The sequence below is a fragment of the Solea senegalensis genome, linkage group LG19 (assembly GCF_019176455.1).
Source record: "Solea senegalensis isolate Sse05_10M linkage group LG19, IFAPA_SoseM_1, whole genome shotgun sequence".
In the NCBI taxonomy this organism is placed as follows: Eukaryota; Metazoa; Chordata; class Actinopteri; order Pleuronectiformes; family Soleidae; genus Solea; species Solea senegalensis.
Genome location: NC_058038.1, coordinates 9,494,471 through 9,522,297, shown reverse-complemented (window position 1 = coordinate 9,522,297; position 27,827 = coordinate 9,494,471). Strand labels below are relative to the sequence as shown.

Sequence of the window (27,827 nt, the reverse complement as noted above, 5' to 3'; positions counted from 1 at the left end):
ACATGTACTTGTGTCATGCACAAACAAATTGTGCCATTAAATGTTCCCCTCTCAATTACCTGACTCAAAGTTTGAAACAAAAGCCAGGATTAATGTTCACATTTGGTTCCCCACATTTAGCAGGCTTTTTTCTGTGAGCACTCACACCAGACTGGTTAATCATCACAACAAATTAGCAGTGGTTTCCAGTGGAGGATGAAGTAAATGGTTACATAATTAAAAGCTCCCATAACACAATGGAAAAGTACAACCTCTTTATTTTTACTAGTGTAGTCCAGTTGAAACAACTGACAGAAAACTGATAAATAAAGCAAAGGTACAAAAACCCACAAAGCTAAAGACAGAGTCACAGAAAACTAGGGGCATACACCGGAAGCTAAAGAGGAAAAACTGCCAGAGAACTGACGTATAAATCCACAGGTGTGGCTAAAAGAACACAGGTGAAAGTAATGAAGGCAGCAGATGTAATCAAGCTTGTGGGTGTGAAATGATGACAGGAAGTAAACTGATCTGTAATAAGAGGAGAATGTGACACAGCAGCTGCTTCATACGTAACAGCAGATCAGTTCCCCAGTGTCTTCTTCCACTATACGTGAATATAATATGTATGTCAGTGTTTCTCAATCCACTGCCCTGCATGTTTTAGATGTTTCCCGCTCCAACACACCTGCTGCAAATAAATGGCTCGTCATCAGGCTTTTGCCTGACGAGCTGACCATTTGTTTCAGGTGTGTTGGAGCAGGGAAACATCTAAAACATGCAGGGCAGTGGGTCCCCAAGACTTAGAAGCACTGCTGTGTGTGACATCATATGTGGTGGTGCAGCTGGTGTATTGTGCAGCACTGAGTTGATAAATAAAAAAACAACAACTGGACTCTCAGTGCAAGTTTGCAGTGTCTTTAATCTAAAAAACAAAAGATAAATAACAGGAGTTTGTGCTTTGAGAAACATTATACAGAATTATAAATGCTTAAAAAGGTAGAATATTCACCTCAAGGTTGGGACAATTAATATCATCTTAGCATAGAACGATTTGAGTCTCTGTGTCTGCATGTTAGTGACAGTTTCACGACGACCCGACAGCTCCTCTAATGCTGGCACTTAAACACACTGTGAAACCATGTGACCTTCCCACACAAAATAGTTGACCCACTTATCCTGAGCAGACACTGAAATGAAAACAGGGAAACCCAGAGAGAAAGTTTTTCTGCTCAGGATGATTGTGTAGTTTGGAATTCTCTCTCATGACCAAACACCACACTGCTGATTCATATCATATACTGCACTTATGTGTCATCCAAACCTGCTTTGAACCTTCACCCACCATCGTTCACATCGTTTCACACAGTCGGCCTTTTGATATTTTTTCAACACACACACTGAAAACAACGGGGTAATCTATAACTTTTTACACTTAATTACTTTACGTATGGGTGTTAATGTAACTCATTATGTTATGAAAATAATTTCAGTACCAAATAAATGATTAAAATCTTTCTAACGCCTAAATGTGCAATCCGTTTACAAAGTGAACACAGATAATTCTTCACACGTGAAACACATTAGTAAATCCTCAACTTTCTCAAGGAAACCTTGGTCCATGATGCAGTCGACTGCCTGACGCATTGTAAATGTTTCAGTGCTTGATCTCTAAACCCATGTTTCACAATTGTCCCACATGGCTGGGCAGGAATAATGTCTTCATTTAGGAGTGAAGGGATGCTGGAGCGCAGAAGCCCAGCCAGCCTGCGAGGGCACCATTGAGTCTGTAAGAAACAGGAGGCACTGTGAAACCTCGTCCCAACACGATTAAGCAGCATCTGAACAGGACAGAGAAGATTTAAAGGGGGGGGGGAAGTAACAACATGGAGAGCTTTAAAGGAGCGGGCAATTGGGTGGTGTGTGTAGTTTTCTAGCTGCCAGGTAAGAGCGGGTCAGAGACATGCCTCTGAATCTCCTGCATCTCTGTGGTGGTCTCCAGGTGCTCAGGGAGGGAGGGGAAGCGCTGGCTGCCATATAACAGTCCAGCAGCCTCATAGACGCCTAACATTTGAGGAGGAGTGAGGTCCACCGGGGGGTGTGGTGGGTCTGCCTCTGGTGATAATGACATGGTGTCATCCGAGACCACAGTGAGATGGATCCCGCTGGACAGGGTGTCTTTCGATTTGTGCTTACAGTCAGAGTCTGCACTCTGGAACGACAAAGACAAATATAGTCTTTATGTTTTATAAAATAATAAGCACAAGGAAAAATAACAACATTAATAATGACTTTACACACATTTAATTATACTTTTTCTGTGCTTGAGTTATTCCTCAATGAACTACAGTCAAAGAAATTAACTGTGGATGCAATAATACCAAGGGGCATTGTGCAACAAACCACTTTATATTAGGAACTTGTGCAGTAATAACTTTAACTGTCATCTGATGAAACTGGAACTTCATTATCTTTCTTTTTAATAAATAAACACATTTATACATATATACATATATTTATATATATATAAATAAATGTGTTTATTAAAAAAATAGATAATAAAGTGCCAGTGTCATCAGATGATATATATACAAATATATATGTATATATATATATATACATATATACAAATATATACATATATAGATAGTCAATGTAACAGGCTTCACAGCCTCAATGCAGCACCTGTAGCAGTGAGGCAGTGCTGTCGATCTGTACCAGCTGGACTGGGGGGACAGTGTAAATTGTCTGTGCTCCTGTGCCGTACAAGGTGGAGGTGTGAGGCGGGTGAGACGGGTGAGAAGGGTGAGGGCTGGGGGACACAGCACTGTAGGCTGGAGGCACTGGGGCCATCTGCCTCTGCAGGAGCTGGAGGATCACGTTGATGTCTGCTGTCATGCGGGTCTCCAGTCTGTAAGGAATAAATACATTATACATAATACATTACAATACATCTTTATATTGTTTCTTTCAATTTAAATGATTTAAAAAAACATTTTGAAACTCCAGAGTTACAGTTACCTCATTCATATAAACTACTCAGGAAACAAATACAAGAAAAGATGCATGCTCATCCATCATATTTCTCTTCAATTTAACGTTTTTAAACATTAAACCTATGTCATAATGAAGAATGTTTTATGTCTTATTGAGAGGGTTCCATAATTTGACTCCTGTGACTATAAAGCAGTGATATTTGGTTTTGTTCACACTAATTGCTTTATAAATTAACGTATTAATACTGCTATTCCCTTAGTTGAAACCACATTGGGTCATAGTCATAGTCATGCTTTTTTAGCTTTGTACATAACATATGCAGTTTGTCAACGCGTTTTTTCAATGTATATATTCTATGTAAATACTGAATGGAGCACTTCATAATCTCTCACAGAGATGTGTCCATCTGCTGTTTCTCATCATGTCCACTAGGTTTCTCTCTTGCTCTCCTTATGGTTTCTCTGTCTTCTACAAACACAGGTGGTTCAAAGTGCAGACATATGACAAACAGTACAACTGCACATTATGAGTTTAAGCTTCTTCTGCTGCACAATTGAAAACGCTCTCATGCGTTTTTATCCTCTTTACTCCGACAGAGGAGTGATAAACTGTTGAGATACAGCAGGACAGGAAAGGAATTCTCTCACCTCATACACCTTGAAGGTAAACATAGGTAGTAGATCAACAGTGATGACTATTACAGACAACGGGGGTATAGCTCAGTGGTAGAGCATTTGACTGCAGATCAAGAGGTCCCTGGTTCAAATCCGGGTGCCCCCTGACACTTTTAACCATTTCACCACTTACACATGGAGACTCACCGATTCAGTTGTGATTGGAGCACCTCCAGTCTGGATTCAAGCTCACTGGGCCGAAACTCCGTACGTGGCGTTGTGTGGAAACTGTTCCTGACTGCCGACGTCTGCGTCGGCCTTTCAGTGAACTGGCTAGACCTGCGATCTGACCAGTAGCTGTACAGGCCTGACATGTTGATAGGTGCTGCAGCTACGGCTGCTTTACAAAAGGAAAAATTTAGGTTTCACAAGACACATCCCTTCAAACATTTGATATTGTTTTGTATGTTAGTTTGTATGTTAATGTTAACTAAATCTCATGTCAGGTGACCACCCAAATGCACTTATTATTTCAAAATTTAAAACTTTGGACTGATACAAGGCCTGTATGTGGTGTGGTTCTTTTACCTGAGAATGGTGGTTCTCCTCCGAGGTCTATGGGTGGGCCCATCCCAGCAGAAGGTCCACTGTGAGGCAGGATGTTGACCACGGCTGGTGGGTAGTCTCTAGTGTCCCCTCCTGGATGGTACAGCTCCCCTTTGCTGTGTCCCATGGGCTTCATCTCCTCGTCACTTGACTGTGAACAGATACTTGCGCTGCTGTAGAGGTCGTCCCAACGGGATCCTGCCATTTCACCACTGTGGTGGTTTACCATCAGACAGACTTTGCCGTCAGACTGCTCAGGGTTGTCACCGTCCATCCCGTCTGTACAAACATTATATGAGTAGATATTTAACAAACATATGGATCAAACCTACTTATGTTCGGCCCTCCCTCCCTCATTCACCTGGACGGTTTCGACGCCGTACAGAGCTTCTCCGATGCCTCGTCCGGCGGTAGCCACACTCAGAGTCCCTGCTCGGAGTTGTCTGGTTTATTCTATCTGCCTGATACATATCAGCTTCAGTAATTCAGAAATACACACCAGATCATATGTTCCAAGGAAACACTCAGTGTTGAAATCACATAAAAAATGATGTATCATAATTATACTCAAGCAGGTTTGAGAGGATAGATTCAGACAGGACAAAAACTGAATTGAATCAAGACAAAAATGTAGAATACTGATTTATATTGGTGATATTCTGTGTAGATAAAATAGTCTGAGGATGATGTTGAAGTTATAATCTTTTTTTGTAACCCGGCCATTTTGCTGCTATATGAACATAAGAAAAAAAAATGGAAAAAAGTGGATCTGAATTGCCTGATGAAAGATTTATAAGAGCTGAAATAATTTAGATGTGTCTTTTATGGCATAATTGATACATAAAAATGGTTACAAGAAATACTTTGTGCCAAGTGCACGTAAATTGCTAAAAAGTTTTCTTTCCAGTTTTTGCTGTATGTTTTAATTGTTATTGTTTGTAATGTTTGTCTTGTTTAATCCAACCTAACTTAAACTAACCTAACATCATCAAACATAATTGAAGCATATACACAGGGTTTAGTTCAAAATCCTGAATGTGCCCAGTATGTATGATCATATGTTAATTGGCTTTATTCATGAAAAAACAACACATTGCCCTCTGGTGGCACTCACATCTCTCAGGTTGAAGGTGATCTCCAAGTTGCTCCAGAATGTGTCAGAAAAGTCAGGATACATGTCCAGCACTTCCAGCAGGTCCTCTCTCTGGATCTTGTGAAGGTCGCAGTAGGTCAAAGCCCTGACGTCAGCGCTAGACTTCCCCGGTCTTCCATATCGACTGATGGGTTCACCAAAGATGTCATTCTTTCCTATCAAAAACACAAAAAGACTATCTGTGAAAGCCACTGCAAGTAATAGCATAAATATTTCACTGACAAAAAAACACAGAGCACTACAGCGACACTAATTCTCGACAGCGCTGCGGCACAGCTCACATTAATGGTCCTCACAAAGCTGAAATAAAAATGACCTATGCAGCACGGATCTGAGTGCTGGCCCTATTGATGATCAATGCCTCTGTGAAATGGAAGTGGAGCTGTGCCCAAACACCGCTGGCGACACAGAGAAGCGTTGTACAATGTAAAGGGCAGTAGCTGTGGTGTTGTGAGAAAGTGACAAAAACTGTCATGAGAGGAAAAAAAAATCCTTTTCAGATTCACAAATGCACAAATTGACTGCAGTTTGCAAATTAACGTGTAAATAAACTGGGTGTACCATGTATTCCTAATCTCTGATGACATATTCTGGACATTTTATGACTTTTATGGCATCAGTTTAACCATCAGGTTGCCGAGCTCTGCTTCAAAAAGGCTGACCCAAATAAGCCTTGTTAAATCTTTCAAAAACAGAGAGGAAGATGAGGAGAGATATATCCCAGTGTGTATAATTATCTCCTGGTCAAGGAAGCAAAACAGAAAGCTTCAGCCAAGTTGGGCTAATGCACTCTCTCTCCCTCGCTCTTACACATTGCTAGTTGCAATTACTGTTTTGGTTACATCATCACCTGTTGCTTACACAAGGTTGTTTATCAAAATAAAACCCCTTTAAATGCTAAAGGTTGCTGTTGTACAAACTGTACACATATCACCTCATTTGTACTCACAGTGGAAGAAAACACAAAGTTATAATTGCCTCCCTTGTGGCTCGTAACTCACCCAGTATGGCCACCACCACATCGTCCCTCAGGATCTCTATGGAGCCTCTGGAAATGAAGTAGACTGCAGTGAGAATGTCCCCACTGTGGACCAGGGTATCGCCGGGTGGAGCATGGGTGGTCTTGAATCGCACGGCCAAAGCACGCAGACAGCCTTTGTTGGCACCTCGAAAGGCTCTGCAGCTCTGAAACAAGCTGCGGTTCAAGTGGAGGCAGATGTCGGCCTGTAGACACTCTGGAAATCCCTTCAGAACCTGCAGAGCCACAAAGGGCATAAGCTCAAATAATGTTTTTCTTTGATTGTGCATCTATAATTCCTGGAGCTGGAAGGTAAAGTGATCTAAAATAGGGGTTTGTCCGACCGAATGACGCGGGGCACAGTCGACAGCCATTGTGATTGTCTATTTTCAGGTGCTAACACTGCTCTCTTGGTTAGACAAGCATGTGATCACTTAAAACTGTTGTGTGTTACTTCTAAATATATACAAACGTCCTTCACGTTCATCATCGCCAAATGAGTTCAAACAATGCTGATTAACAGCTCCAACATGACCACGACAATTAAGATTTTGTCGCCTAGCAACATTCCCATGCTGCACACGGGAGCTGAAGAACCACCTCACTCTGGCATGACTTTATTTAGGATTTATTAATGAGTCAGCAACGTGTTTCACACATGGCTTCCTCATGTTCATTCAACTCAACTGGACAAGTGCTCACAGCTGAGCCAAACAACAGATCACAACAACATAACATAAGACACACTGTAGCTTGGAACTTTTGTGCACCTACACAATGGGAATATGAGAAAAGGGGGCACCCAGATTTGAACTGGGGACCTCTTGATCTGCAGTCAAATGCTCTACCACTGAGCTATACCCCCATGATAACTAATAACAAAAGTTCCATGAGACATTTCCAAACCACAGAGCGCTTTACCTCAACACATGCAGAGACAAAAGCAACATTATGTTAGTAAAGTTAGACGGCTGCACAAAGGTTGGATTATGATTCTTTTCATGGGTTAATTCTACTGCTCAAAAAATGTGGTTGTTCAGCAGTTCCCGGGAGAAACATGTCTAATCGCTTTACTCATTTCAGATGAAGGACACGGCGCATAAATAGTGTTATATATTACTAAAAACAAAATAAATGCACGCAGTGTAACACTGATATTCGATACTGAGATTTATACAAGGGGCCTCTTGATCTGCAGTTAAATGCTCCACCATTGAACTATATCCCACTGTGTCAAACATCCTTCATCAATTTCATTACCAACAATCATAATACACAGCTCTTTCCTCCTGTGAGGTAGATTTCTGTCATGACTCACTGCGTTCATGTCGATGCCGTTGGTGTAGGACCAGGCGTGTTGAAAATACTCCTCCAGCCTCTGTCTCAGTCCTCCTGGAATCTGGTGGAAACGTATAAACTCTTTGACTCGCAGCATCTGGGTGTGGTAGCGAGCCGTGCCTGAGTAAAGTCTCTGAATGATGGCCGACACGTTACCGAAGATACTGGCATACATCAAAGCTGCACGGGACAAAGAGGAAAAAAACGCTGCTTATTATTTGGATCTTAACAAACCTGGTTTGATTCTGGGAATTTTGATTCGTATTTCCTCTCTTGAACCATTTTTCTTGCTAATTTAAATAAAAAACATTTAAAAAGCTATACATACATACATATATATATATATATATATATATATATATATATATATATACATATATGTATATATATACATATATATGTATATATATATACATATATATGTATATATATATACATATATATGTATAAAGAGGATTTTATGACAAATTGAAAAGCTGTTTAAATATCGTTTAATTAGTCCATTTGCTACAAGCTGATGGATGGTTGTTATTGTTATCATCACCACAGGGCAAGGTTGTAATAAAGTCTATTAAACCTACCTGCTCTGAATTCTAATGATATTTTTGAATCAAAATCTTAATTTTAATACGTAAACTTAAGGTAATCATAATTGTATTGATTTAGTTTAGTGCATGTTAATTATGGTTCACACCCTTAAATGAATGAATGAATGAAGCCTAGATCACCATCATAAGTAATAGTTATTATCTGTTCTGTCCTTATATTCCCTTGAACTCCCTTATACAGACACATAATCAAGTGAACCTGCTTTCAAATGTAAGGTATTATATACAGTGTATTTATTATTACCCTTTAACGATACGATTTTCAGACTCACTCGTACTTTACTCACAGCCAATGAGCATGACACAGATGGAGAAGATCTTCTCTGGGTTGGTGTTGGGCGAGACATTTCCAAAGCCCACACTGGTCAGACTGCTGAAGGTGAAGTACAGAGCTGTGACATACTTGTCCTTAGTGGAGGGACCCGAGGCTGCGTCGCTGTCATTGTAGTGTTTACCGATCTGGTCAGCCAGATTGTCCAGCCAGCCAATCTTCATGCCAGTGATGTGTGCGGATCCGGTGCGCTCCACGTTGCCGATGGCATACCAGATGCAGGCCAGCCAGTGAGCAATGAGGGCAAAGGTGCACATGAGAAGGAGAAGGACAGCAGCTCCATATTCAGAGTAACGGTCCAACTTCCTGGCCACTCGCACCAACCTCAGCAGTCTGGCTGTCTTCAGTAAACCAATCAGTGTCGTTGTCTGGGGCTGATGGAGAAAAAGAGAAGACCTTAATGTCACCTAAAGCTGTAGTGTGCCACTTTTTACACATGAACAAATGTCTGGCACATTGAGACCATGTAAAAATGTGTTCACACAATCCTGATTAATCAGGATGTTTCTCAGTATGGCAGGGTTTAGGTCTTGAGTCACCCAGTGCTGCACACAGGAAGTGATTTGTAAAAAAAACAGGAGTAGCGATAATCGTGTAAGTCACAAAATAGACAGTCTTCCTTTTATTTTTGTTCCTAAAAAGGAGCTTTGATCTTTGAACTGTGACATATTTCCAAATTCCATGTGTTTTAAAACATTTTTTGTAATTTCTGCTCAGGTGTGTTTATATAGTTGGTAAAAATGAAAAAAAAAATCTTTAAAAGAAGGATATAAGGCACTCCATAGTGCACATTCTTAGAGCCTGTGAATAGATTTTTTTTAACATAGTAAAAGCAGCCTAAATGCTGTGTGTTCTGAGGGTCAATGCTCATGCAGAGATGCTGGCAGTGTTTTGGAAATAACTCCAGTGTGAGGCAAAAGAAGTTGTGCACTGAAGCTTTAACCACTTTCATTTAATCGTAAAATAAGTGCAAATCGGTGGTTGTCTCGCAGACTTCCTCACCTCCTCTGACCCAGACCGGAATATGAGCAGATCAAAAGGAATGGCGGCAACAATGTCGATGAGGAACCAGCCCTTGAAGTAGTGTTGTGCGATGCGTCCCGGTTGGCTGACCACCTCGTCGTTGTGGTTGACATACGTCGTCCGGAAATTGATGAGGATGTCCACGATGAACATGACGTCGACCACCAGGTCCACCACATTGAGCGGGTTGCAGGTGTAGCCACAGGTTCTTCTCCGCTGCTCCTCCACCTCGTTGAGAAGAAAGGCGGCTGAGTAAGGTGTGAAGATGGCAGTGTAGATGACCAGGAGCAGGATGACCCAGTCCCATACTGCTTTGAACGGGCTATAGTGAAGGATGGTCCATTTATGGATACGTGGGGCCTGGAGCTTGTACTCTGGCAGCACGTCAGCGCCGAGGGACAACACCTGAGGACATGGTGAGCGACAGAGAAGATATTAATAATGAAGGAGGCACAGTGGGAACCATAACTTATGAAAGTATAAAAAGTGGCTCAGAGGAAATCATCACACTTGAATGTTAAACAGAAAGCTGCCAACATGATCCAAAATAAAAAGAACAACAACAACATATTGACCTGCAGATCAGTAACCTTCAACTGTATCAAATATCCATGACTTATCATACTAGAAATACAAAGAAAACCCAAGGTCTTATTTTCTCATCTCTGAAACAACAGTAATGGGTTACTGTGACTTTTCTCACAGTCACATATCAAAACAGACCTAAAGTGCTTTTTATGACCAACTCTGCTCATGTTAACCACAGAGTTACATTGACGCTGTCAATTTGATAATAAAAACTCAACACAGTTGTTCATAATCCCAGATAAAATGACCTCAGCTGCAGGAAATGGTCATGTACTTGGTTGGTTTGGACTTAACTGAACAGTTAATCTAAATTTCTATAAAATATAGCAATATAAGTTACTGCAATTTTCAAATCGCAAGAGGCATAGTCTTTATTAAAACCAAAATGCATATCAAAATATGATTTTTATTGATAATTGTCCTGACCTACATATCCTATTCTACAGACAGAATAAAACCTCTTTGTTTCACGCAGATTTGCACACACAGTCATCTTAAATGTGAATAAAAATGACCATTCCCTCTAATATCAAAATACACATATAGATATTCATTAAAAATTGTTCAGCCCCAGTTTGGACCCTGGTGTAGATCAGTGCTGATACCAGATTATAATCCTGAATAAAGCTGTGCATGTGAACAGACCCAGGTTTAATCAAACCAGGCACTAAAATGTGACAAAGTGCTCTTTTTTTGTCATATTCTGTTTGAAAAGTTGGTGCCTGGTGAGACATCACACTCAAAGAACTGCTGTTATGTACACATGTGAGGTAACAAGAAAAAACAGGTCCAACATTTAATTTGTGGAGGAAAAAATAGTCTATACACAAATTTGTGTCTGCTGCACATAGTGCTGCACACAAGTTACACATCTCCCAATACATTTCCTCTCACCACGTTTGGCAGGAGAGACATTGTCTCTTTATCAATATGAGACAGCGAGCAGTTCCAGACCAACACAAAACACTAACATATTACTGATAAAAGCTGAGTGAAGCTTTAAGATCCCACTGACTGGTATGAAAACAAGAGACGCTGTGTCCAGGTTCTCATCCTGGTGTTGAGCACAGCAGCAGGGCAAGAGGCTCCTCCAAAACCTCTGCTGTTTCTCCTCCTGCATCACTACCTCCTGTAAAAATGTCCTTGTTCTAGCCCAAAGCTCTAACATTATTATTATTATTATTATTATTTAGCGTTAACGGCAGTCTCACCTGCCTCAGCCTCACCATCTGACCTCTGCTTTACATCAACCACATGAACCCCCTCCTGCCAGTGTTCCGGTCAATTGTGGACCAAAATAAGTGCCACCATTGATTACACGCCATGCAGGGGTGGTTTTAGTAAATTTTTCTTAACAACAAGGTTGCGACTTCATGTGTTTTTGGTTTTTTTCCAGTGTTGGCATGAAAACATTATAATATAGCAGACTGTATTTTTCTGTTATGATTGTTGGAACCACAAGTCTGAAAAATAGTTCCAGTTTCTTTCCACTTTCCCAGCTAGAATGAAAACAAGAGTCCAGAAATAGTCAAAGTGAATTGCTTCACAAGTATTAGAAAAACTACTAGGTTTTATGTGACCTTATATGGGGAGGAGGGCAGTCAGTAAGCCATAAAACCAGGGGGAAATAATAACCCAGGCTTGTACAGTTTTCATTGAGAGTCCAGTTTCTCCAGCTTCTCCATCAACTATTAACTGAATTCTGCAAACCTGTCACTCTCTGTCATGTACGAGTCATGACCACGGCAGCTGAACAGATGTGAAAAGACAACACAGTAATGAGAATGTAAACACACGAGCAAAGATTCACTCATCCAACAAATTCTATGGTATTGATGTGGTCCACAGCTCTGTTTCATAACAACGACCAGATAAAGTTGAACTCTCTCTGTTGCTATTCTAATGTTATAATTCATTATTCATTTGGATATTATAATGAAAGAAAATATTACATTTTCTCCTGTGTTTTTAGCTAGTTGTCTTCTGTGTTTAAACATCATATAAAATAAAATAGACTAAATAAAGTACTTCCATTCACACAAAAATCCTTATTTGTATTCTGACTATACAGACAACATTAACACAACCCTTATTTTGTCTTTACAACATCAGTAGTCCTTAGACAAGAACAATATGATATACAATATATGATATGGGCACAAACTTTGCTAGTGTCCACAGTGGACAGTGGCTTTACCTCTGTAAAGCTGATGCTGCTCATGTGTGAAGTAAGAGGAAATAAGCAGGATGGGTGATGGAGAAAGTGGAGACAGAGGGGTGAAGAGGAAAAGGAAATGACAGTGGTCGACAAAGAGGGGAAGTGGAGGGAAATAAAGAGTTCTCAGGTAATTTTTAGAAACCCATAAAGGCTGGAAGACAACTCACAGGCTGAAGTTTCTGCTTGAGGCTCATGCTGATGTGCACCGCAGGGTAAATGAATGGAGAAGACTATAAGATTATGAGAGAGGGCGAAGGCAACCTCCGTCCATCCCTCTGTATCACCCTCCCCTCTGCTCCCTCGGTCAACCTCCCTCACTGTAGCCCGGCCCTCTCTGAAGGGTCTCCTCTGTCCAACACACATACAAAAAATGACCCAGTGGCTGCATGGATGACGGCATAGAGCAGCTCCACTGCTACACAGCAAACAACCACTGCTACAAAGTCAAAGGAGGACCTACAACAAAACATGCCGCGAGTAAAGCTGGGGACTAAAAGCTGATGACACACTGCACAACATACACACCGTGAAAAGACCTGGATTTCACACTAAGTGACAGCGTAAGACTGGGGATCACACATTTCACAGACTTCATGATGTGTCAAACCAACTGAACGTATCAAACTCTCGTGAGAGCGACCCTGTCAATGAGCGACAGTTTTGTTGGCCTCGTTGTTTTGATATTCCCACTACTTCCTGTCATCTTCTGACACTATATCCTGTGTCCCCACCTACTCTTTTTCACTGGTTGTAACACATATTTGCAGCTGGAGTATGTTATCAGTACACACTACCAAACAATTCAAACATTTTTGATTGACTGTGACTGAGGTCGGGTCTTTTTCCCTCACACACTCACACTCACATTTCTGTGTCATCTAACCATGCCGACTGTCCCCAACTAGTGCTGACTGGTGCAGACTCTGCCCAACTGTGAATCATGGGAAAAATCGGTCAAAAATATCTTGTAGTGTGTCCCCAGCTTTAGGCTGTCATTTGTTAGCAAAGTATATTAATATTCAAGGGCCACACGGTTGGTGTAGTGGTTTGACAAATCATGTAGTCTGTGATCTCTCACCAGGTGAAGTCGTTAAATGTGTGATCCCCTGTCTTACACTGTCAGTTAGTGTGAACTCCAAGTCTTGGGGTTGGGTGTGGGTTTTCACCCGTTAGCAAGAAGAGGATGATTGGACAATGCAGCATGTTGGACACTCTAAATAGACTGTAAGTGAATGGTCATCCCTATATGTTAGCGCTGTGATGGACTGGCGGCTATGATTGGCTTTTTCCTCCCACTCCTCTACATCCTCCTGCAGTACACTCGTTCAAAGACAGGGGGCACCACATAAACACACAAATGCCTAACACACGCACCACGATGTTACGGCATGCTCATCTACAATTCTCTGTGTTTTATAAGTGACAGTCTAGTCGACCACACTGTGTGCTTCATGTAACGCAGACAAATCAATAAGAGAAAAGATCAATGACAACCTTCATTTCCCTTTTTGTAAGGTGCCAATCGAAATCCAATTATAAAGGCGGGGAATACGAAGAATTTTACTACATAACCGGACATGACCAAGACTTAGGCTTTAATATTTAATAAGTTAAAGTAAGAACATCTTTAGGAAACTTGCTATGAATGTGGTAATTGACCACCCACATGGCAGCAGCGTTTATTATTGTGACCTTAAACCTGACCTGTAAAGCCAGACATCCAGTTCTTCTATGACCTACAGTTCCGACAACGACAACACTGAGCCAGTTCCTACTGTTTTAACACAACAGAAAAACAAATCTGGCACCAGTAGGAAGATGGCCATGTGGGTGGAGGTGCCGTTTAGAGATATAGATAGTTGATAGATGCACAGAGAGCATGCTCGCTGCCCTCAACTTCCATTAGCCCCAGTGGCCAAGGTCACAGGCAGCGTCAAGCCAATGAGTGCCATTCAATACCTTTGCAGCTGCCGCCTGGTTTTGTCTCCCTTTCATTAGTTAAGCTCATCAGTCAGCGTCTGTGACTTCCCCCACACGCAACAATGCAATCTCGATCTACGTATGTGACCTCACACTCATGCACTAAGCTTCCCCTTCTCTGTTACCAGTTACCGTCTACACTGTATGTTTTATGTAAATAAAAACTAGTGTAGTCTTTTGGTTCAAAGGTTAAGCACATGAAGTAGGACAGAAGTAGTAGTTAGGATGACTTTGAATGGAATACTACCAGATCTACGGGACATCAGTTAACTTTTCTAAGGAGTTAATCGTCTAAATCTATAGTTATGTGTCTTCTTCAATAGCACATTTATAAAAGTATGTTCCCATTTAGAGAGAATCAATGATAAAGCATGGCACATGTGAATGAACACCAGTGTCATCATCCAAAGTGTCTGCTCTTTTCTGAATCGAGGATGGAACTTTTAAATATACATTTCACCAGATTTAGAACCAATAAAAAACAACTATGAAATAAGGGTAATTCATGAGTTGCCGATACTGAATTTTCTAAATAAAAAAAAAACAAGATATGGACTCAGCATTGGAGTTTTGTGAACAGTTTCTAGAGTGTAAAAGACCTGAGGATGATTTTGTCAACATTATAGCAGACAGACAGCTGGAAGAACTCCACTTTCCCTTCCAACAAACACATACATTCCCAGCGCTAAGTGGCAGGAAAACACTTCACTGCAATGGTAACATGGAGTAAACGCTCGTTTTTCTATCGCTGTTTGTGAATGATGTCATTAGAGAGCCAAGATAACAGTGGGGTGTTCTGCTGCCAGGCCTGACAGGAGGCCTTGTGTTCACCCTTGTCACTTTCTCCACGGCCACAGATGTCACACTGTTTCCACATTGTGCACTGACTCACAGCCGGCTGTCGATGCCGTTCAGCCTGCTGGTGTGAAGAACTGAGATCTCACCAAGGCAACAGCATCCAGTCACAGTGATACACACAAGGTAACAGTACAGCACTAATAACATGCAAACATACACTTTGCGGCCACTTTCTTATGGTGCTTTTCCACTTTACAGTTCAAGCACGGCCCGGCTCGACTCAAGCCTTTTCCATTAGGGTTTGTACCTGGTACCTTGTACTTTTTTAATACCTGTCCTGGCGAGGTTCCAGTTGAGCTGAGCCAATACTAAAATGTGACGTCGACAGACTGCCGGCCACTGATTGGTCAGAGAGTGTCGTCACGAGTGCGAACACAGGAATCACAACAACAATGCCGAAATGTAGATGAGTTAATAAGACTTGACAATCCTGAAAACTCAATATTTAACAGAGGAGTCTGGTGTATTTAGCAACAGCACTGTCGAAAGCCGGCGACCGTGAGCCAAATCACAACCCGATCAGCTGTATTTCAGTTCACTGTCAGACAGAGTCTGTGCTCCGGTCATGCAGGAAGTACTGATATTATTTTTTCAGATATAAAACGACATCATGGCAGTTTAATGCAGCCATGTGGAGGTACTATAGTAATGGAAAACAACGTGACTGATACTGAACCGAGTACAGTTGAGCCGAGTCGTACTAGAACTGTATAGATGAAAATGCGCCATGAGGTTTACTCAAATATCCAATCAGCCAATCACAGTAAGTGAACTTACTGCATTCAAGCATGTAGACGCGGTCAAATGACCTTGAATTCATCATCAATGGCATAACATAATGTAATATATATATATAAATGTATATATATATTTATATCACTAAAAAAACTCATGATTGGTAATTGATCAGAAGGTTCATTGTTTGATCGACTGTTCTTGCTGATGCTGTGTGAACATGATGTGTGACATTCACAGTTGAGAATATCTTAAAAGTCCATTTACTGTTGACAAGTTGTACTCGTGGTATTTTTCCACTGTAGTTCTTTTTCAACAGCTAAGTGTGAGTTAAAGTGTGCACAGAGTGTGATGACAGGTGGCTGATGAGTGTGTTCTGTTGCCGGTGCCATAGATGTCGCACCTCAGGTGAGACCAATCTTTCACACTCTCACCCTCCGGCAGCATCGTCACTGAGACAGAAGCAAATTCCATTTATAGACATCTTTGCCTGAACCATCTGTGTAAAGAAACAATGATGGGGTGTGACACTGACAACTGCAAATAACAGCGAACAGCCGGAACATATCAAAGAGGATGACAGCGGTGGGAACATGATATGAAAGCTTACAGACGATGAGCTTCATGCTTCCATGCCATAGCCTCTGAATATGAAGGTGATGATACCAGATGCATTGGAATAGTTATATTAGAATAAGAACAATTTCAAGAAAACGAGTATGCTTTCATGACTATTTTTCTAGTCGTTCTGTGGCTGCAGAAACATAAATTATTAACATTTAATCAAGCAAAAGTAAATTTGCTCTTTTTCACTGCAGGCCTCTATTAACTCACAGAATAATTACATTTTTCCTGAAAAAAAAGAAAAGATTAATAATCACCCTTTTTCTCTTATATGAGAAAGGACCTGTCTTACCTGTGTGACATGCGTGACCTTCTCTGTGACGTTCTGGGTGCGATCTTTTATCTTGCTGGGCGCGATGATTTCGATCTCAGTAGGAGACGGAGGTCTCATCCGATCCGAGCCGAAGGTCAGGGTAACCTGAGGGATGCGGCCAACGGTCCTGTGTCGGATCAAATCAGAGTCTGATGTGGAGTTCAGCACACTGGGCTTCAGATCTGCAGCACAGAACAGAAACATCAGCGAATGAGATCATAACACATGCAAAATTATGCCTTTCCAGTGAGAGGATCTCATAATGTCCAGGCTCGAAGGTCAAATCATGAGTAAATTTTAAAGGACCAGTGTGCAGAAGGTAGTGACATCTAATTTAGTGAGACTGCAGAGTACATGAAATAAAGGACTCCTTTTACTCAGACTATGCATATCAGAGAGGACTTAATGACAAAGATTTAACTTCAAAACAGTCAAAAGAACTAAAGTACACTTAAACGCATAATATATATGTATGTTGTATCTTTAACCTTTATTTATACAGGTTATCCCATTGAGATGTGGGGTCTCATTTTCAAGAGAGACGATGATGGGATAAATGCTTCTTGCCCCACCGGCACCTGCACTGCTGCTGTATACACACAAATGCTCCCTCAGTCAGGTCTCATAGTATTGGTCGACAGAGCCCGTTATCAGTTGAAGGACGCAGCATTCAAATAGAAAAATAACAACAAAGATGACACACTACAGCTTTAAATTTCCACCGCTAAACCCTCCGACATGTGACACAAATACCAACAATAGTAAAGAAGCTTGTTCAAAAAAACGTTATTGTGTCTTCACCATTTGTTGCCCTCATCAGGGAGATCAGAGCACACTGCATCTCCCCTCACACAGACACAGATGGATGTGCAAATGTACAAATATGGTGACGATGAAAGAGAGACTGAGAGTCGAGAGTATGACTAGAATTCTGTATCATTGATGTGAAAAAATATAGTTTCCTCAAAAATATTTCCCCTGGGAAATGAAGGGGACAGATGTGCAGTGATGTGCAGTTCCAACCTTCACACACACATATACACACACTTGTTTTTATATCTTAGTGAGGACATCATGCATTCCGAGCCCCTTACCCTAATCCAATTCTAACGCTAACCCTAAAACCAGGTCTTAACCCTGAAAAAAGCCCTTTAGAGTTGTGGGACCCAGACAAAATGTCCTTACAAAGATAGGTTTATACATTTGTTTGGATCTCACATAGATATAAATGCAAGTACACATATGCACACGCACAGAGAGGGATTGATTAGTGTCTCTCTGCTGGAACAACCATCAGGCGGCTGCACGTGATCAGAGCGATGCGCTGTGTGTCAATGAAAATCAGAGAAAAGATGTTAAATCTATGATGTGTGGCTTTCTGTTCCCGTGTCCCACGTCACATTTTACTGGTGTGAACTGTAGCTGTGCATTTCATTTTTGTTTTTGCTGTTTGTAAAATCTTTGATTCATATTTGACGCATTTTCAACGGATTTTGAATGTAACCGTAACAAAAATACTGATGCTTCAACTGGAATAGTAACATTAGTTCACATCTATAAGAAACAGCAATCATATTATACCTAATTTTTTGCTTCCTAATTGCCCACATTATTATAATGATGACTATGCTCTCTAAGAAAATCAATATCACTTGTTTATTCTGGTTGGTGTGCATTCAGAAAAAGAATATATTAATATTATACAGATATAAAAAATCTGTATAAGGCCCATTTACAAGATTTATGAGACAAGTAAGGCCCTGTGATGGACTGGTGACCTGTCCAACAGCGTGTACCCCATCATTTGCCCCGTGTCAGCGGGGATTGGCTACAGCCCCTGCCACTCTCATATGGAGGATAAAATGAATGAATGACTGGAAATAATTCTGTATTATGCTGTGTTATTAAATCATGCTGTACTCAGACAGCCTTAGACTTATCACAGTCTAAGGCTGCAGTTCCCAATATTGCCAATATCATGCTAACAGTGTCATAATTGGACTATATTTATTAATTAGTTATTTTATTATTAGGATATGTGAAAAAAAACCTCTAACCAAATCATATAAAATCTGGCTATTATGAAGTTACATTTAAATATAACTCGGAAAAACAAAATGTAAAAACACAACTAATTTCATGAAAATATGCTTTGTAACTATCTAGTAGCTTCTTGCAGACACTCACTGCTGTTGGTGCGGGCGTCTCCTGGGCGACTGTTCCATTCTGCCCTCATGCCGTCGATGTCGTCCAGTGACGAGGCTCGACGGAGGCTGCGGACGCTGTCACGGGAACAGCTGCGAGGCAGACTCCCCCGGGGGAAGGCCATCGCAGGGTCGAGCCGGTCCGTGAGCAGGGAGCAGCGTTTAGTGGACGACTGAGCTACGGGAGACGGAGCATCCACATCCAGATCCTGTTCTATCAAAGCCTCTGTCTCAGACTGCATGCAGCTCTCCTTGGACGGGATCCGAAACTCTTTCAGGGGAACCTCCTCGCTGTTTGGCTGCACAACAGATGTATATGGTTGGCTCAAGATGCATAAACCCAACATACTGGAAAATTGAAACATAGCGTGCCCAGAATATTACAAAGCATTTAAAACAAAACTAAAGAAACTATGATACTAGAGGTTGCAGACCACTGTTGACGCTGTAGAAGAAGTCCACATGTGATGTTAACTGCCTCTGTTTGGGCACAAACATGTACACACGCGTGCAAAGATACACACATATTCAGGGACAAAGAGGAAGACTTTTAAAATGTGGTTGTCTTTTGAAATTCTTATATCTAAATATGTTTTGTACCATTCACCGCACCCAAATCTCCAACCACAGTCCAAAAACATGCAGATTTGGGTTTTTCTGCATTTGTTTGCATGTTCTCCCTGTAGAAAGGCCCTTGTTCCTACTAGGTCATGAACCTGAGTCTTCTTGATTGTTTTGTACTGTGTTGTAAATCATTATATTACTGGCCAAGTGGTAGAAATTACATCAGTAACTGTTGACTGCATATTATCAGAAAAGTGTGTGGTGAACACCACCTCACCTGCAGATAGTCCACCACAACGCCTTCAAACTGGTCTTTGGACAGGGACGATCGTCTCAGGGACCGCAGCACTGGCAGCCTCATCTTTAGCCTGCGATTCTGACCTGTGAGGGAAACTCTGCGATCAGTTCAGCTGTTATTTAAACTCCTACTTCAATGAGTATAAATTATGCTCATATGCAATTATGTTTATTTTAGGGAAAATGTGTTGGAGGTTGTTATTGTTTGTATTTTTTTGTACTACATCAGAGAATGTTCTTTTCATACGATCCTAACAGAGAAGTTTATTTGTCAGTTTATTTCCAATATTTCAGCATCATGACTGCAAGCTAAAACTATGATTAATGATAATAAAACAAAATCACTAAAGCAATAAGTTGAAGACTTTACAGTAGATCCATCCTTGGGTAACTCTTTGCCTCAGGCCGGATTTTTTGAGAGCAGGATCGATGAGCCCCTGAAAGTCCAGGATGTACATAATCACAAGTCCTTCCTCGTTTTTCACAGGGATGACGTCTACCAGGCAGGGTCTGCAGGTCCCTGTGTGCACACAAGAACAATAATAACTCAGTAGGGGGCACCCGGATTTGAACCAGGGACCTCTTGATCTGCAGTCAAATGCTCTACCACTGAGCTATACCCCCCTTGTCTCTGCAACACCCTCATAATTTCATCATAAAGTCACAGTGAGTACCATTGGCTACAGTTACGTGAAGAAGGACACCACGACACGGAGGAAAAAAGGAAGCAAGAGAGTCAGAGAATTGAAGGGTAAAAAGGCAGGACACTGGAAAATGTTAAATGAGCAACACTTCCGTCAGGTCTAAACTCACACTGCAATCAGTGTGGTCTAAAAATAGAAATGGGGGACAGGGCATATCACACATAAAACACACACACACACACAGGTTTGCTATTCCTCTTAGGCTTAGGACTTCCATTCCATAACCTTAACCATAACCAGTTAATCCCTTAACACTTATCACAACTTAAATTTGAAGCCAAAGCTTAACCAGTTCCTCAGAAAGTGTGCTCTGTCTCACTAGGACTAGGATTTGGCCTCCATGAGGACCACTGGTCCTGACGAGGTCAACGCCAGTATGTGCATTCATTCCCATTCACACTTTACACTAAAATTCTGACATGAATTCCGTCTGGAGGTAAATAAATAAATAAATGATGAGCCTGTGGGAAAGTTGTTCTGAATCATTGCAACGAGCTTTTTCTGACGATACAGATTTAGAGCTCAGTGGGAATCAGGAGACAAAACAAATAGATGCTTTATGGATTTAAACTGCCGTGCTGGTCGCATTTCCATGACAACAGCTCGCTGGTTTGAAACTCCTCATGCCCAAGTGGAACAAAGTACACACACATGTGTGTATGTGTATAAATATTATGTGTATGAGGAGAGTGAATGTGTGAGTGTTTACGGTGAGTGTTGTGATCGTCCTGAGCTTATGTTTCTGCCTCATAAGGCAGATAAACATAGTGAAAGTAAGAGATCACGGAGAACAAATGAAGCGTTGTGGAGGGAATGTTCAGTTAAATGTCAGCACATGTCACATGTCTATTACTTTTCCTTCTACTTCACTTTACTTCATTTGTGACATACAGTATATGTGCTTGAAATGATGAAAATATGTGGAGGAGAAGGTGGGAAAAGTTGATTAAAAATATTTTTCTCCCCAAATTTCTACTTGTTTTTATTTCATTATTAGCAATCATGTAACACTTGTACACATTCTATTGTGCATGTTATGTAAGATGTGTTGTGTCCCACTCAATTTCAGTAACTGTCAGACTGACTGACTGTCACGCAATGTGTATTGATTTTAGAAATATGACAATTACATTTCAGTTTAAGGCAGAAAAGAAAATCACAATTATAACTAGTACATACTGACACGTTTGTTTTTATGTTGGTATGAGAACTCAGCATTCAGAGGAGTTTGCTCATTTACATAGGGTGCAAATCGCCAAAATGGCCGACTTCCTGTTGAGTTGAGGCCATGATTCCAATTTACTTTTTTATTCGTCTTGGGCTATAACATCTTCCCACCAAGTTTCAGGGAATTCGGTGGAACACAATTTTGGCTTGGTTTTCACCTTAGGGGGCGCTACAGAGCCCTTGAGCAACGCACGGTTTCCGGGCACCATGCCAATATCGCATTTTTATCGCATTTCATACTCAGGTTAACTGAATAGACCAATATGGCACAAGGGGAGAAGCAAAGCATCTGAGCATCATAAGGAACAGGTGTTGAGAAGAGTGTGGTTGCCAGGTCTCACTGGACCTGAGACGGTGCCTCAGTGCCAATGAGACACCGCGTGACTTTAAGCCTGATTACAAAACCATGTTTTCACCACAGTGACTGATCTCAACATCAAGAAATAAAAACACAGCAGGTCATTTCCATTCAAACTGACTTCTTTATGGTAACCAGTGAAGTCGCCCCCTGGTGGCTGACTGCTACTTACGTCCTACTTACTGTACTTAACAATTAGATTAACTCTTACTCAAACTGTAAGAATACAGTCAATGTCCACATCATTCACCTGTCCTCTTCATTTAGCTGTCCTCATCATTCAACTGTCCTCATCATTCACCTGTCTTCGTCATCCACCTGTCCACATCATTCACCTGTCCTCATCATTCACCTGTCCACATCATCCACCTGTCCCCACCTGTCCTTCACCAAAAACCCACTCAGTTAAAGTAAATGTAATTCATTAGTTTCCACCTCTGCTTGTCTCTTGTCAGAAGACGGTGGATGTTGTGTTTCACCTTTTCACATGTCTTACCTTCTTTGGCGTAGTACAGGATCTCCACCTTGCGCTCCTCAGAGCCGAGCAGAGCCTGTGCCAGCTGGGCCAGGGCGCTCTTCATGGTGCCGGGCCCCACCAAGAACTGGCAGGTGCAGGGCTGCTGCATGATCTCCGCCCTGGTGAAGCCAAACATCTGGCAGAAGCCCTCATTGCAGTAGATGATGCCACAGTTCTTCATCTGAGCATTGGCGATCAGAAACTTGCGATCTACAAAGCAACAGAAGTCAAATATCAGCTTCACAAAAGAAAAGAAAAATCAAAGTATGTGATCGAATATGTTCTAAAGACAGAATTTTTTATTTTTTTCCTCAAAATTCAGATTTGTTTTCTCAAAAGTCTGACTTTTTTACAATTCAGTGTAAATGAGGTAGATCACCACCAACACTGAAGTTAGTCCCTGATAAGAAGTTTTTCTCTCGACTGTGAAGTGTTTGTTCACTGTTTCGTATGCTTCTGTATTAAATTATACATTTCTATGGTTCTATCAACATCTGTGGCTTTGTGCAGGCGAACACACTTCCTCATAAAAGCAATCAATTAGACAAAAAAAGACACTCAGGTGGGTAATTACATAACACTCACATTGTTTTAAGATTCAATCAAGCACAAAGACGTTACATTGGCTTTGTATCCGAGGAGGTCTGTCACTCTAACGACGAATGCTCTGACAATCAGCTTAAGTGGAAAGAATGAAGTCCACCTTTCCGTTCTGCTAATGCTATTAGTGACACGATTTCCCCTGAGGGACTGCAGCGGTGCAGCAGGTGGGCACTTTAATATAAGAGCTTCTCTGCGTCACACCTGCTCACCCACGGGTGGTGGGAATTTATAGATCCTTAACATCTGTCAGAAAGCTGGAATTGTCCATATGCTGCGATAGATTTTAAATATTTATCCATGTTTATAAACTGCTCTACTGTTGCTAATGTTTCTGAAAGGTTGTTTCTGTGTTTATACTTTTACGTTTTTTGTATGTCACTGAAATTATTGGATAGCTATTGTGTTCCTTTGTGACAAAGAGAATGCAATTTCTGCTATACCGAGAGTCTGTTAGTCAACACAATAACAAAAAAGATGTAGTTTAATGACGCGGAGAGGCAGTGTGGGATCATGGTAGTTATTGTCTTGTTTGGTCCCAATGTGTGTTAAAGCTTTCTGGAGACAGCTTTGTGTGTGTGTGTGTGTGTGTGTGTGTGTGTGTGTGTGGCAAACAGCAAAGAGGAATTGCTTATTCCAGTGTTTCCCAACTCTGGCCTGCATGTTGCCCTGCTACAACACACCTGATTCAAATGAATGGCTTGTTATCGGGCTTCTGCAGAGCTCGATGACAAGCTGATCATTTGAATCAGGTGTGTTGGAGCAGGGCAACGTCTAAAACATGCAGGGCTGGGAAACACTGGTTTATTCATTAGTAACAAACAATAAAATTGGAATAAAAGTAAAGAACACACACTGGTAACTGCTCACTGGTAATACCAGATATTTCCTCCCTCACTCTCATGTTTTAAGTAGTAGCCGACACAGTATAAGCAGATGACGTCATTAAAAGGCGTGATTTACCTTGAATAAAAATAAGTATTTCAATGGCTTAGGTCGAGGATGAATGATTTTCAAAATAAAAGGGTTTTTGTTGATATGCAACGATACATCGATCACAATAAAAATTGAAATCGACCCTGCTAAAGAGTGTTAGAAACATGTACGCTACTTTACAAAATATCTTACATTAAGTAATACTGTTACATAAATAAATATTATTGGGCTCAATGTTTTTAGGTATTATAATGCACAAATAATGGATCTTTAAATATTAATTCCAAATGGCATTTATCTTCATTATATGGTTCATTTATTTTGCAGCTTTCTATTCTTGATGACCTCAAAGCTGCTTTACATGAGAGTTTTGCCATTCACACACATTTTGTATCACTCATCTTTCACATCAGGAGTGGGTTAAGTGTCTTGCCCAAGCATATAGATGAGTTGAGCCAGGAATCGAACCCACAACCTTCAAGTTGAAAGAGAACTCCTTCGACCACTGAGCTACCGTCGCATAAATGACATAAAACTGCAAACAGCAGTGTCATAAAGTATATAAATATATATGTTAAGTTATGATGTGTCCTCCATTACCACCAGATGACCTTTCCTGTAGGAAGGTCAACCTCCTAAAATAAGCTCTCATTCTGTAGGAAACGGTGGTAAAGGTTCAGGTTTTAGGATTGATAATAATGTTTGTTTCCTGGGCTGCACTCAAAAACAACAGTAATCTAAAGTTCATATGTCGTGTAGTTTATGTTATTGATGATTGGAATGTGCGTGGCAGCAGCCACAACACCAGAAACACCGTCCACCATTAAAGTGAATTAGGACAGTTTGGTTCGAAGCTGATAATGGAGGAGTTCAATGAGCTCCATAAAAGAGACATGTTGCCCCCTGACTGTGTCACTCTGCTGTGGAAGTGGGTTAAACAGCTCCCCTCTGTTTGCTGCCCACACAGAGGAGAAGGAGGAGACTTGTCTTTAAAAGTAAATGGCTGAGCTCCTTTTTGTGGAAAAGCAGCACATCCTGTCCAAAGTCATTATCTGAGGCTCACAGTAGAAAAGCCTCACATCGTCACACCGTTGCTTAGCAGCACCACTGTGGCACGTGCACTCACCTGGCCGTGCACGTGGCCTCTCACACACGCACATTTAGTGACATAGAGCAGCGGCATGCTATAATAGATGTTTCACAGAGAGGCCTCACAGCACTGATCTACTTGGTCTAAAACAAGACTGAGCGTTGTCAACTATTTTATTACAAAAAAAGTTCCGGGACAGACACTGAAGAAATGGTACATATTTATATATATATATATATATATATATATATATATATATAGTATGCTGTGTAATTTAATATATAAATTATATTATCAGAAACTTAATGTGTGTAACTGTGATATATTGGCTCCAGCAAAGGCTTTAGAGACTACAGAAAAATCCTATGTGTGCGTGTGTGTGTACATGTGAGCTAATGGAACATAATGTAAGGCATCAGGTGACACACACACACACACACGTTTGCGCTTCATTCATAGTGACGACACTCATAGACATAATTTCCTAGCCCCTTACCCTAAACTTAACCATCACAACTAACCCTAACCTTTAACTAAACCTGAATCTAAACCTAATTGCAACCCTAAGACCAGGTCTTAACCTAAAGAAGTCAGGACCAGCCAAAATGTCCTTACTCCATATGGTTTACATGATTTCTGGTCCTCACAAAGCCACACACACACACAGTAGGAGCAGCAGTAGAAGACATTTATGAACATGAAAGCAACAGCAGGAGGTTTGTCAGCAGCTTCAATGAAACAAATGAGATAAAATGTCAATGTAACATTAAAATGGCTCTGGTTGAAAGAGCTTCAACTGTGTTTGAAACAATGAAACTACACTAAAATAGAACAATTCAAAATCACTTAATTATGTTTCAGTTAACTTTCGATATTGTAATGTAAGTGGCAAGGATTTAATATCACAATTAACAGAAAACGTTTCAAATTCATTTAAGTATTTCATGTGGTTTTCTCTGATCTATAATAATAATAACCTTTTTTTAAAAAAACAAAACAAAAACCTGAATATATATCACTGTAGACAAATCATTTGTGGTTGAAGAAAAACTGCTGAACAATTTTAACTATTTTTTGTCATTTTATGGACAAAACGACTAATCAGTTAACTAAGAAAATGATCTATAATAAAACAATGTTATAGTCCCTATTTTAACTATATATAAAGTATAGTTCCATTTGTTGTTATTTGTGGATGTTCTGAAAACCATGTGGCTGTAACTCACGCCCTAAACTGGACTTTATTGCAAAAGAGATTGTTTATCTTAATGAGTTTTATACCACGTTAAATAAAGATTTATTTAAAAATATATCTTGTTCACTTACTTTGCTCGTCGAATTTCTTGATGATGGTGTCCAGGTAAGTGTTCTGGAGCGCGACATGTCCGCGTCTCACAGGCATTTTGAAGCTGAGACAAAAGACTTCTCCCACACATGAACCTTACTGTTTTTTAATTAGAAAAAATTTATAAGGATGTGGTAAGAAAAAAACCAAAACAGGTTCCACTTTGAGGACGAGCGTAAAAAAAAAGCGTGTTTGCGCTTCTGTCAGACGCAGAGGGATGAGGATGGTGGAGAGGAGCTCTGGTTGCCAGGGTGACAGCAGATGCAGGCTCGATAACGTGAAGAAAAAGTAGATTAGAAAACTGGAGAAGCTGCAAATAAACGGAAAACCACGCTGTGACACGCGGCTCGTGTCTCCGCCGTCGTGAAGAGAAGCTGTTGTAGTCAAAAAATAAGAAGTTGTGAAGGGAAAATAAAAATCTGTGAAGCGCGGAATGTCTCCGTGTGTTTTATAGTCGCAATATTGTCCCTCAAGTTTGATGAGGACGCTAAAGACGAAGCTCCTGAGTCAGACTGTGATTCTGGATCCACTTCCACCGTCCCCCGGCTCCTCCGAGACTCCAAACACACACATACAGAGCGGCTGTCAGCGGCGGGAAGTTAGCGTCAATGAGCCACGATTGACATGGAAGTGAGGTTTAATTGGTCCTTCAAAATAAAGGGTTTTGTCGTCGCCCTGAAATGCTGCTTTGTAGAACGCACGTTGTAGAATGTTCTTAACTTACAAGGCAACTTTATTTGTGTAGCACCTTTCTTACATAAAAACAAAATAACATTAAAACCTTACAATTAAATTAACATCAATAAAACAGAAAGAAAACAAAGAGTCTGGCTAATAAGCGCAGTTTTGGCCTCAGATCTGTGCATGATCACCTGCCTTTGATGTGCCAGCTTGCTAAAAAACCTAATTGTAGTTGGAGGTGGTCATTGGGAGGGTATGCGGGTTATTGTTGGGGTTTTCTTTTCTTTCTTGATAAGTTTCAGTTTACCATGCATATGTCAT

General features: G+C 40.8%; 2 protein-coding genes and 3 non-coding genes across 7 annotated transcripts in view; 2 read left to right on the top strand and 3 right to left on the bottom strand.

Moving 5' to 3' along the window:
- Positions 1-27,827, top strand: part of gjc1 (gap junction protein gamma 1) — a 797,916-nt gene that overhangs the window by 110,239 nt on the left and 659,850 nt on the right. The gene's annotated exons all lie outside the window — the stretch shown is intronic.
- kcnh6a (potassium voltage-gated channel, subfamily H (eag-related), member 6a) lies at positions 882-27,404 on the bottom strand. 2 transcript variants are annotated; one of them, XM_044050439.1, is made up of 16 exons: positions 26,807-27,404; positions 22,834-23,064; positions 20,419-20,568; positions 20,029-20,132; positions 19,171-19,486; positions 16,963-17,165; positions 9,647-10,072; positions 8,601-9,018; positions 7,686-7,885; positions 6,351-6,603; positions 5,311-5,504; positions 4,558-4,657; positions 4,179-4,475; positions 3,798-3,990; positions 2,665-2,890; positions 882-2,191 (listed from the first exon to the last, which is right to left on the bottom strand). In XM_044050439.1, the coding sequence occupies exons 1-16, from the start codon at positions 26,880-26,882 to the stop codon at positions 1,913-1,915; spliced, it is 3,666 nt and encodes a 1,221-aa protein (XP_043906374.1). In that variant the 5' UTR covers positions 26,883-27,404; the 3' UTR covers positions 882-1,912. The 2 variants fall into 2 exon arrangements, with proteins under 2 accessions (XP_043906374.1, XP_043906375.1); XM_044050440.1 differs by having other exon boundaries at positions 3,798-3,987.
- Positions 3,685-3,756, top strand: trnac-gca. Its single transcript has one exon. It is a non-coding gene; the product is annotated as a tRNA-Cys (tRNA).
- trnac-gca lies at positions 7,161-7,232 on the bottom strand. Its single transcript has one exon. It is a non-coding gene; the product is annotated as a tRNA-Cys (tRNA).
- Positions 20,601-20,672, bottom strand: trnac-gca. The gene has a single exon. It is a non-coding gene; the product is annotated as a tRNA-Cys (tRNA).